The sequence below is a fragment of the Lithobates pipiens genome, unplaced genomic scaffold (genome assembly GCF_037356315.1).
Source record: "Lithobates pipiens isolate NorthernLeopardFrog02 unplaced genomic scaffold, aLitPip1_a1.2 Scaffold_28, whole genome shotgun sequence".
Taxonomy (NCBI): Eukaryota; Metazoa; Chordata; class Amphibia; order Anura; family Ranidae; genus Lithobates; species Lithobates pipiens.
The window spans coordinates 16548252-16560515 of record NW_027507789.1 but is presented as its reverse complement, the minus strand read 5'-3'; the positions used below and the strand labels follow the sequence as shown (position 1 = coordinate 16560515).

Below are 12264 nucleotides of genomic sequence, written 5' to 3'. Positions count from 1 at the left end.
GGTGACAGTGCTTGTGAGTCTTCAATTAAGAAAATGAACCCTCTCGCGGCTTCTGATGCTGCCACCCGATTGGCTGACCCAATAATGGTTCAGCCTCAGCAGCTCCGTGTTCCCCCTTCTGAAGACAGGGGAGCTAATATATAAGAAAGATTTAATGCACTTTTTGCAATAAGCGCTATTTTCATTTTTTATTCTAAGACTGGATCAGGAGGTTTTTTTTTTTTTTTTTTTTTTAATATATGAAGAGTCTATTGCACACCAATAAAATGTTGGTCATGTAAGGGCCCGCTCACGTTTCTGCCTGCTGATTGGCTGTCGTTTCCATCCTGGCATCCACTTTGTCCTGTTGGCTTCCTTCCTACATTGCGTCCTGTGGCTGCCGTTTTTTTTCATCCACCAAAATGACGCGGCTTGAAAACCCGCCAGTGTGTTCCAAGGTATCCCAGCTCCGCCCCCTGCTTTCAGAGAAGGTAGCAAGCTCATAGATCAAGTTTATTCGTTTTTTTTTTTTTTTTTTTTTCCCTTTTAACAAAATAAAACTGACAAACAAGTAGTAAAGATAGCTGTGCTACCAGTGGTGGCCCATCTATATGGGGTGCAGGGGTGCCCCTCTCGCCCTAATCCATGCACACAGCTCCTAATCTACATGCAGGGAGCCTGATGCATTGATTCCAATGGGGTTTGTTTTTTTATTTAGAGCCTCGGGCTCTAATTGGCTTCAAAAAAAGGGTGGACTCGGAGCGCAGAACACTGCACACTGAGCCAGGGATGCTGCAAGGATTTTGGACACCCTAGGCGAAACCTCATTTTGCCACCCCTGACTCCTCCCCCTTGCCCATGTATACCCCACCTTTTTAATGAAGTGCCCATCGAATGCAGCCTCACCAGTGCTTATCAAAGGCAGCCTCACCAGCACTCATCAAATGCAGCCTCACCAGTGCTCATCAAATGCAGCCTCACCAGCGCTCATCGAATTCAGCCTCACCAGCGCCCATCAAAGGCAGCCTCACCAGCGCCCATCAAAGGCAGCCTCACCAGCGCCCATCAAAGGCAGCCTCACCAGCGCCCATCAAAGGCAGCCTCACCAGCGCCCATCAAAGGCAGCCTCACCAGCGCCCATCAATGCAGCCTACAATCGCCCATCAAATGCAACCTACCAGTGCCGATCAATGAATATTTGATTGCTTCCATTCATTCGGAAGTCAGGAAACAGACACAGTCCTCTGCTGCCTGACATTGAGTGAACAATGTGCGAATGGAGCTGCAGCTGCCTGCTGATGCTGAGTCTTAGTTGCTTGCTGCAGAGAGAAGAGAGTAGGAACACCAGTGGCCAGGCGCCTTAGGCAGCAGTGCCCCCTAGGCGTTTGCCTAGTGGTAGCACCGGCCCTGCCCTGAACCCACCCAGTTGTGTGACGAGAGTGAATTAATATTCAGTATTGTCTTCCTGACTCTCCTCCCGGGCCAATCAGGAAGTGGGTCCTGAGACCCAACTGGCTGAGAGGAGAAGCGCTCGTATTGGAGGAGGAGAGGTAGAGGGAGAGGAGACGCCACCCGCCACTCGGAGGAAACATTGCCCGCGACCTAGATGGGGTGAGTGTGGGGCTGGTGACTGACCGACTGATGTCCTATACAATATATATGGAGCCATAATCCATAAAGTGCAAAATTAAAGTGCTAACTTCAAATAAAGTGCTGCAATTCCTGAACAAAAAGTGACTGTGCTCCATACTGAAAAGGAAGAATCCTGTTCCTGTCACCCCTCTCGTTCCCTCCTAGGACCGAACGCAACACAAGTTGCTGACTTTCTCAGGTAGGTCAAACTGCACTTAATGCCTCTGGTCAGCCTCTTGTGGTAAATCGCCATCCACCGCACCACAGTACTCCCTGCACATAGGAAAGGCACCAAAAAGATTGCATTGCATAACTATTTATAAAAAACATCCCCACAGAATCCTAAAAAAGTACATTCACAATATCTGGTGCCTCCCCTGGCGCCCGCAATAATCTGCCATCAATATACTGGAATGCCACCTGATGATGTCCTGGTGACGAAACGCATAGGAGCGTAGATGTACGGCACTATGTCACGTTGGCTCTAGCGTGCATCGGAGGCCACTGCATTGCATTATATTTTAGGCAGATTATTCAGGGTGCCAGGGGAGGCACTAGATATTTGTGAGTGTATTTTTTATGATTCTGTGGGGATGTGTTTAATAAATAAACTGTAGGGTTAGGTTAAATCTGACCTCTGGCATCCCCTTCAGTTGTACCGGCTCCTCTCCTGGACTTAAATGGTTTACATTTTACTGCACACTGTGAGCTTCTCCCAATGTGCATTGGAAGCTGAAGCAAGTCAGATAGAGCCCCGCCTCATTACCTGGCTGGAGGACGCCCAGCATCTTCCAGTCCTTTCCTACCCAGCTAGACTGCCCCTGGCCCCACCCCTTTTTATTCATAGCATTTCAGTTCTTTTACTCACAGAGGCTCAGTGTCACATATGGGCATCACCTAGGACAGTGTCCAGGCAAATGCAGCCTGCCCGGGAACACCTGCCCTTCCAGTAGACGTGTGCAATTCGCTTTGATCCAAATGTGAATTCAAACAAATTTTTGGTTATTCGGATATATCCAAATCTCTGAATGAAATGGTAAAAAATGTTGTTTCCTTTATTTGCTTTCTAACGAATTTCAAATTTTCTGAATAATTCGGATCGGTCGAAAAAAAATTATCGATCGATTTGAATTCTGTGTGAAGAATGGCAGGTTGTGAAGGAGCGGGCTGGGAAGCCGGCCGTCGGGTCCTTAACAACCGATGACTCATCAGCTGTCAGCGGGTTCACCATTGACAGCTGAATGTAAACAAAACAATGCCGGCAATAGAAAAGTCCGAAACCAAACATGGGGACAAGGTGCTTTTGCTCCCCCGTCCCAAAGCACCTCCTCCCATGTTGAGGGCATGTGGCCTGGTATGGTTCAGGAGGGGAGGGGGGCACTCGCTCATCCCCCCCCCCCTTTCCTGACCTCCAAGGCTGCATGCTCGAATAATGGTCTGATATTGATTTTTTTTGGGGGGGGGGACCCCACTGCGTTTTTTTGTTTTTGTTTTGTTTTTTATTTGGGTGTTAGAATCCATACCAGACCCGAAAGGTTTTTATTTTTTATTTTTTTTCTGACTTTTCTATTCTATATTCTTTTTGTTTCCACTTCAGCTGGGGAAGCCCGCTGACGGCTGATGAGTCATTTGGTCGTTAAGGACGCTGCAATCTGCTCCTTAACATCCAGGTATACTTCATACAGAATTCAAGCCAATCAATAATTTTTCGACCAATCCGAATTGGACGGGTTACGAAAATTTGGAATCCATCAGAAAATTTAAAAAATATATACGAAATGAATTCTGAAACGAATCAATGAAACAAATTTAGTAATCCGAAACGAAAGTAAACAAATGTTTCCGTTCTACACATGTTCTACCCTCCAAACTGACGGTCTCAGCACAGAGCACTTCCAATTCATTCCCTGTCCAGTGCAGCTGAGGCTGCAGAGAAAGACTTGTGTTTGAGCTTTGGGGGGCACACCCTAATGATGTGATAGGCTGTACACCCCAATGGTGGAGGGGATCTGGGGGGGGAGGGGGGCACGGTCTGACTCAGACAATCCACTTTGTAGTCAGAACACCGGCATAATATGCAACGTGAGCAGGGGCAGACTGACCATTCGGCCACTTGGGCACTGCCCGAGGGCCCTGGGCCACTAGGGGGCCCCATCAGGTTTGCCAGCCTCAGTAAAACCTGTGACAGTATGTAAAAATCAGTTTTTTTTTTTTGTTTTTTTTTGCATCTGTCTCTCTGAAATGTCCCTTACGGACATCTTTTTTCTCTAAAAATCCTGAGATTATAGCAGCCCCACCTCTCCAGTACCTTCTCAACCAATAGAAAAATGTGGCCCCATAATCTCCTATTGCTCAGGGCCCCATAAATTGTCAGTCCGCCCCTGAACGTGAGACTTTCAGAGGCGAGAACGCCTTGGTTACAATATTGATCATTCATTTCTCTATTTCACCCCCCTCTAGAGAGTTCACTGCTGGCTGGATACGGCCATTAAAATGGAATCCCCCTTTAAGGGAAACGTGAGCTTCCAGTGTTTTTATTCCATTTGTGATCTCACTTCTGCAGAAAATACCATTTGTAACGGAGACGGTTCTCTATCGATCGGTGTCTGCCCCGCGTCTATCTATTTCAGTTGGTGAAGTTGGATTCCCGGACGAATCACTAAGAATAGTTTTCCATGAACGTCGCGAACACACCGGAGACGTAAGTGATCATCCTAAAAATAAATAACTGAAAAAAATAGATAAAATTCACTCGGATCAGTTTGGCTCTATGAATGAATTTCCATGTAGGGGTGGCGTAGAAAAGAAGGTGATTTTGGGGGGTTCCCCGATCATCTTGTTGTAGTGCGATCCCCTACACCGTCCTCCTCGCCTTCCTGACACATCCACAGTCCATGGCAGGGAATAGAAACACAAAGGAAGGAACTGGCCTGTCATCACCATCCTCTCACTTCCCAAATCTTGCTGGGAGTTTACAGAATTTCAGCTTTCAGAACAATAAACTTCATTTAGAAAGTCATAGAGCTCCCTGATAATGATCTACATAGCAATTTATTCAGGCCGAGCTCTCCCACCCCCCCCCCCCCCCACCTACAGGGCTGGACTGGGACAGAAATTTGGCCCTGGACTTCATCCAGACCGGCCCACTTACATTTTGAGTGTCCCATCAGCACCCCCTTACATCAGAGTGTCCCATCAGCACCCCCTTACATCAGAGTGTCCCATCAGCAGCCCCCTTACATCAGAGTGTCCCATCAGCAGCCCCCTTACATCAGAGTGTCCCATCAGCAGCCCCCTTACATCAGAGTGTCCCATCAGCAGCCCCCTTACATCAGAGTGTCCCATCAGCACCCCCTTACATCAGAGTGTCCCATCATCAGTCCCCTTACATCAGAGTGTCCCATCATCAGTCCCCTTCCATCAGAGTGTCCCATCATCAGTCCCCTTCCATCAGAGTGTCCCATCATCAGTCCCCTTCCATCAGAGTGTCCCATCATCAGTCCCCTTCCATCAGAGTGTCCCATCAGCACCCCCTTCCATCAGAGTGTCCCATCATCAGTCCCCTTCCATCAGAGTGTCCCATCATCAGTCCCCTTCCATCAGAGTGTCCCATCATCAGTCCCCTTCCATCAGAGTGTCCCATCAGCACCCCCTTCCATCAGAGTGTCCCATCATCAGTCCCCTTCCATCAGAGTGTCCCATCATCAGTCCCCTTCCATCAGAGTGTCCCATTATCAGTCCCCTTACATCAGAGTGTCCCATCTGCACCCCCCTTACATCAGAGTGTCCCACTGAGCCATCGGCCCACCGGGAAACTCCCGGTAGTCCCGATGGCCAGTACATGCCTGCCCACCGGCCACCAACTACTGCCACTCATTATGAACACATTTCCATGTCTTGCATGGAGGCGGAATCCCCTTTAATGACGGACATGGTCATAAATCTTTTTTTTTTTTTTTCATCTGATAGAGAGTGAGACCTGTTCTCCCGGTAGAGGAATCTTCTCAAGTTATATATCTTGGTGACCACATGGCTGCAGAGACAGCAAAAAAAAAAAAAAAACGAACTAAGAGTCCAATCCCTTCCCCCGCTCCATGTGAAAGCAGAAATGACATATTGACTGGCGTTGTGATGTCTAGTGAGGTAGACTGTACTTTAAAATAGGAGTCTCCAAACTACAGCCCACGAGCCTTATCTATCATTCACACTACCATGCCTCCCAACTGTCCCTGATTTTCCAGGGACTGTCCCTGACAGGGGCTGTCTTAATAGCACCATGGGCCCCTTGGCATATTAATGCACTGGGGCCCCTACCAGCCTGCCCCAATTGTTCGCACCAACTCCCAAGAATTAAAGTATAAATAGTTGATGGAGTTAAATTATATTTATTAGTACTTTAAAATTGATTTTAAACAGTAAGAAAACATGTCATAAATCAAAGACTTATGAACAAAAAGGGCACAGAAAGGAGGGTGCAGAAGGGCAGAGTAGTCAGGAGGGTACAATACAGGTTCTGGGACGTTGCCCGGGCCATTCCGACAGCTTAGTAAAAAGCATGACTGTCCCGGCAAATCCAGGACAGTTGGTAAGTATGCTGTAATGCAAGATTATCATAGGGCCCCAATGCACCTGGGGCCTCTGGGCAATGCCCAGGGGTACCCATGCATTAAGGCAGCCCTGGTCCCTGATTCGGAACAATGTCCCTCCTACCTCCTCATTTGTCCCTCATTTTGGTCTGATCTATAGAGTTGTAATATAAAATGCACTTTTCATCTTTCAAAAAGTGTTTCCCAGCGCTAAACTTTTCATCCAACTTCTAAATTTGCTGCATTTGTAAATTTCAAAAGCCAATATAAAGGAATAGTTGTGGTAAAAATAAGCACTAGTGGATTTAACTGTTCCCCTTTTTTTGTATAATTCTAATTTTAAGGATTGATGAGGGATATTGGGGTCTCTATCAGTGGGGCTCCCTCTTTATAGGTCTGTATACATTGTACCCCGATTTATGGGGATATTGGGGTCTCTATCGGTGGGGTTCCCTATTCATAGGTCTGTATACATTGTACCAAGATTGATGGGGATCTCGGGGTCTCTATCAGGAGGGTTCCCTTTTCATAGGCCTGTATACATTGTAGCCCAATTGATGGGGATCTTGGGGTCTGTATTAGGGGTAGTTCCCTATTCATAGGTCTGTATACCTTGTACCAGGATTGATGGGGATCTCGGGATCTGTATTAGTGGGGTTCCCTCTTCATAGGTCTGTATACATTGTACCCCGATTGATGGGGATCTCAGGGTCTGTATTAGGATGGTACCCTCTTCATAGGTCTGTATACATTGTACCCCGATTGATGGGGATCTCGGGGTCTGTATTAGTGGGGTTCCCTCTTCATAGGTCTGTATACATTGTACCCCGATTAATGGGGATCTCGGGGTCTGTATTAGTGGGGTTCCCTCTTCATAGGTCTGTATACATTGTACCCAAACTGATGAGGATCTCGGGGTCTGTATTGGGGGGTTCCCTTTTCATAGGTCTGTATACATTGTATTGGGATATCTTGCCTTGATTGCCGGCAGTTACACAATCTGGGAAATCTGTGGCGGAGGTCAAATTTCCTGGCTGGCACGGCGAGGTGCTCGGAGGGCGTGGCTTTATTGTGTGAAAATGGAAAGGAAGGCTCAACTATCTGATATCAGAACGAGTTATACATGTTTATATCCATTGTGTGTAATATCCCTGACTTCTGCATAGAAGTCACCCTGAAGTTGCCCCAAAGTAGTACAGGAACTTTTTTCTAAGTCGGAGCAACTTGAGTCGCTCTTATTAGAACGGTTCCATTGCAATGCATAGAGCACGACTTGTCAGTTGGCTAAGTCGCCTGTCAAGTCACCCCTGTGACGGAACTGAGTGTTACATGGTATATTTACACTTACATTCATTCTTTAGTGTTACACTGTTATATTCATTTTTTTGTTCTCTATTGTTACATTGTATTTTGACATTGTTACATTGGCATTGTAGCTCTGGCTGTATGTTTAGGTTCTATGTCCTGCTGGAAGGTAAACCTTCTTTCTTCTAAGATTGCCCTGTATTTGGCTTCATCCATCTTCCCATCATCTCTGACCAGCTTCCCTGTCCCTGCTGAAGAAAACCATCCCCACAACATGATGCTGCCACCACCACCATGTTTCACGGTGGGGATGGTGTGTTCAGGGTGATGTGCAGTGTTCGTTTTTCCCCACACATAGCGTTTTGCTTTTAGGCCAAAAAGTTAAATTTTGGTCTCATCTGACCAGATCACCTTCTTCCACATGTTTTAACTCTGCAGCTCCTCCAGAGTTCCCATGGGCCTCTTGGCTCTTCTCTGATCAATGCTTTCCTTGCCCGGCCGGTCAGTTTAGGTGGACTACCATGTCTTGGTAGGTTTGCAGTTGTCCCATACTCTTTCCATATTCGGATGATGGATTGAACAGAGCTCCGTGAGATGTTCTAAGCTTGGGATTTTTTTTTGTATAACGCAGGTATCCTCAAACTACGGCCCTCCAGCTGTTGTGAAACTACACATCCCATGAGGCATTGTAAAACTCTGACATTCACAGACATGACTAGGCATGATGGGAATTGTAGTTCCTGAACAACTGGAAGGCCGTAGTTTGAAGACCCATGGTATAACCTAACCCTGCTTTATACTTTTCCACAACTTTATGCCTGACCTGCCTGGTGTGTTCCTTGGCCTTCATGATGCTGTCTGTTCACTAAGGACTCTATTTACTAATTGGGTGACTTCTGAAGGCAATTGATTCCACTAGATTTCAGTTAGAGGTATCAGCGTAAAGCCTCGTACACACGATGTGATTGTTGGAAGGGATTGTCTGTTGTCCTAAAATCTGACCGTTAGTACGCTGCTTTTGACAATTGTTGTCCAACTTTCTGCCAGCAAGTGTTGGATGGCAGGCTAGTAAAGTTTCCATCAGACAAAATTCGAAAGTACAAACATGCATGCTCAGAATCGGTGCTCACCAAAACACGAAATTAGCAGAAGGGGCCCAAAGGGTGGAGCTCAAGAGCTGAAATTCCTCCTAGTACATCACTACGTTCATGTTTGTTGCATGACATTTGTGTATAGTTAGGGTGCAAGAGATCCTGGCACACGCCCATAGGACAAAAATAAGACGCACGGTTGGCCAACAATTGCATCGTGTGCACAAGGCTTAAAGGGGGCTGAATACAAATGCACGCCACACTTTTCACATATTTAATTGTAAAAAAAAAAAAAAAAACATTTATCATTTTCCTTCCACTTCACAATTACGTGCCACTTTTGTTTTGGTCTATCACATAAAATCCCAATAAAAGACATTTTACATTTTTAGTTGTAACATAACAAAATGTGGAAAATTTCAAGGAGTATGAACACTTTTTCAAGACACTGTACATTCGCCTCTCCATAGAGGGCAATAGATGGTCCGATAGGGTTCACCTGCCACCCCTTTTTCTTGCCTGAACCTCACCGTTCCAGCGAAGGGGACAAGCACAGCAGCTCCAGCCGCTGTCTCGGGTTCTCATTGGCTAGATTGTTAGCAGCAGGAGCCATTGGCTCCTGCTGCTGTCAATCAAATCCAGTGACACGGGAGCCAGGGCCGAGACCTGCTGTCTGTGTCAATGGACGCAACAGCAGGACACGGGAGCGTGCCCGCACGAGTGCCCGCCATGGAAACCGGCTCTCTGTGGGGGCACTCGAGGAGAGGTGGACCCAGGAGTGCCATGGGGGGGGGGGCAGAAAAGGAGGATCAAGGCCACTCTGTGCAAAACCCTTGCAGAGAGGAGGTAAGTAATAACATGCTTGTTATTTAAAAAAATAAAATAAAATAAAAAAACAAAACAAAGCTTTACAATCCACTTTAATTCTTTATTGCTACATTTATTCTTTATTGCTACATTGTATTTTTACACTTACATTAATTGTTTATTATTACATTACTTTATTATTATTATTGTTTATTATTACTTTATTATTACATTATTTTTTTACTATTACATTACTTTATTATTATTTATTACTTTATTATTATGTATCATTAGTTTATTATTACATATATTATTATATATTATTATATATTATTAATATATTATTATTATTAACCTCTTTGTTATTGCTTTTGTATTTTTTTATTGTTACATTAATTCTTTATTGCTACATTACCTCTTTGTTGTTGCTTTGTATTTTTTATATTTTTACATTTAATTCTTTATTGTTACATCACCTCTTTGTTACATTGTGTTTTTTTTTATGTCTTTTGCTTTTATATCTTTACATTTTTTTTTTTATTTTTTTTTTATTATTTATTAAACCGTATCCCCTTCCCTTTTCCTCTAAGCAAAGTGTACCATAAATATTTAACTTTTTCTAAATCCTTCTTCTTTTTTTTTTTTTTTTTTTTATATATGGGCGCGCAACGGATATTTTTTAATATATTACGATTACAACGGATATTTTTAAATAATTATAAAAAAAAAATTTATCGGACGTACAGTATACACGGCTCTCGCCGAAGGTAAATAATGATTCGATCTCTCTCGCGGCCCCCCTCGCTGAGATGAGAGCCCAGCTGCGGTACCCTGTAATTGCTCTGTAAACACCGGAGAGATCGGCTGATTGGCCGGGCCATCTGCCGCGTACGCCGCTCCTTACATCTGCTTTTAAAGAAAAGGTCACAGAATTTACATTTTATTTCTTTTATTTAAGGAGCTATGCTTAAAAAAAATAAAAAATAAATAAAATCGCTGATTCTTTTGGAAAGGGATTTGCTGGCAGCCTGGCGTGCCGTGCTCTTGGTGTGTGTAAAGCAGGGTGTGGAAAGCGTTCACATCACCGAGGGGGGAGGAGAGAGAGTCACAAATTTAATACTTGGGGCAGTGTGGGAAGGGAAGGCGGAGGGGGGGGGGGGGGGCCTCCTGTACAAACCAGGAAATGCTCAGCCAGTCTGCAGTCCTACAATAACCCTCACACACACACACACACACAAAAAATGCAGAAGTAGGAAGAGCTTCCCCCCTCCTCCTTGTGTTTTTTTTTTTTTCTTTTCACAGTCATCGCGCATAAGCGAAAAAATAGAAAAAAAAAGTCCACCCACTCAAGTTGGTTCGCTCAGTGTGCGCTCCATCCAGCGCAGGGAGGCTGATGGTGGACGCGTCCTTTTTGCCGGTTAGGAGTGGAGCTGCCTCCATGTTCATAGAAGGGACTGTCTGTTATCGCACCAAACCCCTGAAGTGACCGCGACATGGACGCGTTTTGTGGAAGCGGCGGGCGACTGGGCTCAAAATTCTGGGTAAGAAGTTTGAGTTTTTATCTGTTTCTAGCTAAAGGAAACATTTGTGTGTAAATGTAATGTTTTTATTTGTTTCTAGTTAAAGGTAGCATTGAATGTAAATTTGAATTTTTATTTGTTTTTAAAGGAAGCATTGTGTGTTAATTTGTCAGTTTTATTGAATGAAAATCGTTTAAAGAATGTGCCGGTGTTACCGGTCATTTGCATTTTTTTTTTTCATTTTTTTTATAAGTTACCGCATATATTCTTTTGATTTTTATTATATATATATATATATATAAATGTGTGTATATATATATATGTATGTGTGTGTGTGTGTGTGTGTGTGTGTGTGTGTGTGTATATATGTGTGATATATATATATATATATATATATATATATATATATATATATATATATATATATATATATGTGTATAAAAAAAAAATATATATATATATATATATATAAAACATTTTTATATATATATATATAATTATTATTTTTATTTATTATTATTATTATTATTATTATTATTATTATTATTTTTTTTTTTTTCTCTATATTTTTTTTTTTTCTTTGGCGTCTCTCTTACCTTTTTTTTGTAGTTTGTTGTTCTGTCTCTAGGAGCTTCCACTTTGTACTCTATTATTATCTATGGCGAGCCCGTTCATTCATTGCGGTGGACGATCCCTTCGGGGGATGCTTTCTCAGAAAAGGAAACCGGTCAATCCGCTGCCTTCGTCTTAACAGAATCCTCAGAAGTTTCTATTCTTCTCCGGGGGGGCGCAGCATCTGCAGGGAAAAAATATTGTTTTTTAGCATGAAGGGCTGGTGCAAACTGTTGGTAGTCCGGTGCGTTTTTATTCTGATAGAAAAATGCATGGATGGTGATTATTTTTAAAAAATATTATGATGATGATTATTATTATAATACAGGATTTATATTGCGCCAACAGTTTTCGCAGAGCTTTCCAACATGAGGGCAGACAGTACAATACAGGAGGAATCAGAGGGTCCCGCTCGTTAGAGCTTACAATCTAATATAGATTCCAATGGCTTTGGTTCACACCAGTGCAGTCGACAGAAGTTGCATTTTTTTTTTTTTTTGTATGGAATGCATCTGAAATGCGGCTCCCTGCTCATTCACAAACCGAAGCATAGTAAACACAGTTTACTATGCTTCAGTGACGAATGGACACAGGAATGACTGCTACCAATCCCTCACTGTGTTCATTCAGAAACAGAAGGGGCTAGTAAATGATGTATTTACCAGCCCCTTCCCCCACTCTCCATGCTGAAACGTCCACCTATGTGCCCGCAGCAGCTTCCGGCAGGAGAGG

General features: G+C 43.9%; 1 protein-coding gene and 1 long non-coding RNA gene across 2 annotated transcripts in view; both read left to right on the top strand.

The window, feature by feature from the left end:
* The window catches only part of LOC143934831 (uncharacterized), a 23657-nt gene extending 19345 nt beyond the window's left edge, over nucleotides 1-4312 (top strand). Inside the window, exon 3 of the long non-coding RNA XR_013263378.1 lies at nucleotides 4175-4312. This is a non-coding gene — a long non-coding RNA (uncharacterized LOC143934831). The remainder of the gene's footprint in view (nucleotides 1-4174) is intronic.
* A 6324-nt stretch (nucleotides 4313-10636) lies between these two features.
* The window catches only part of ABCC3 (ATP binding cassette subfamily C member 3), a 117490-nt gene continuing 115862 nt past the window's right edge, over nucleotides 10637-12264 (top strand). The window contains exon 1 of the mRNA XM_077458775.1: nucleotides 10637-10941. Within this exon, the coding sequence (XP_077314901.1) occupies nucleotides 10894-10941 (48 nt within the window). The 5' untranslated portion in view covers nucleotides 10637-10893. The remainder of the gene's footprint in view (nucleotides 10942-12264) is intronic.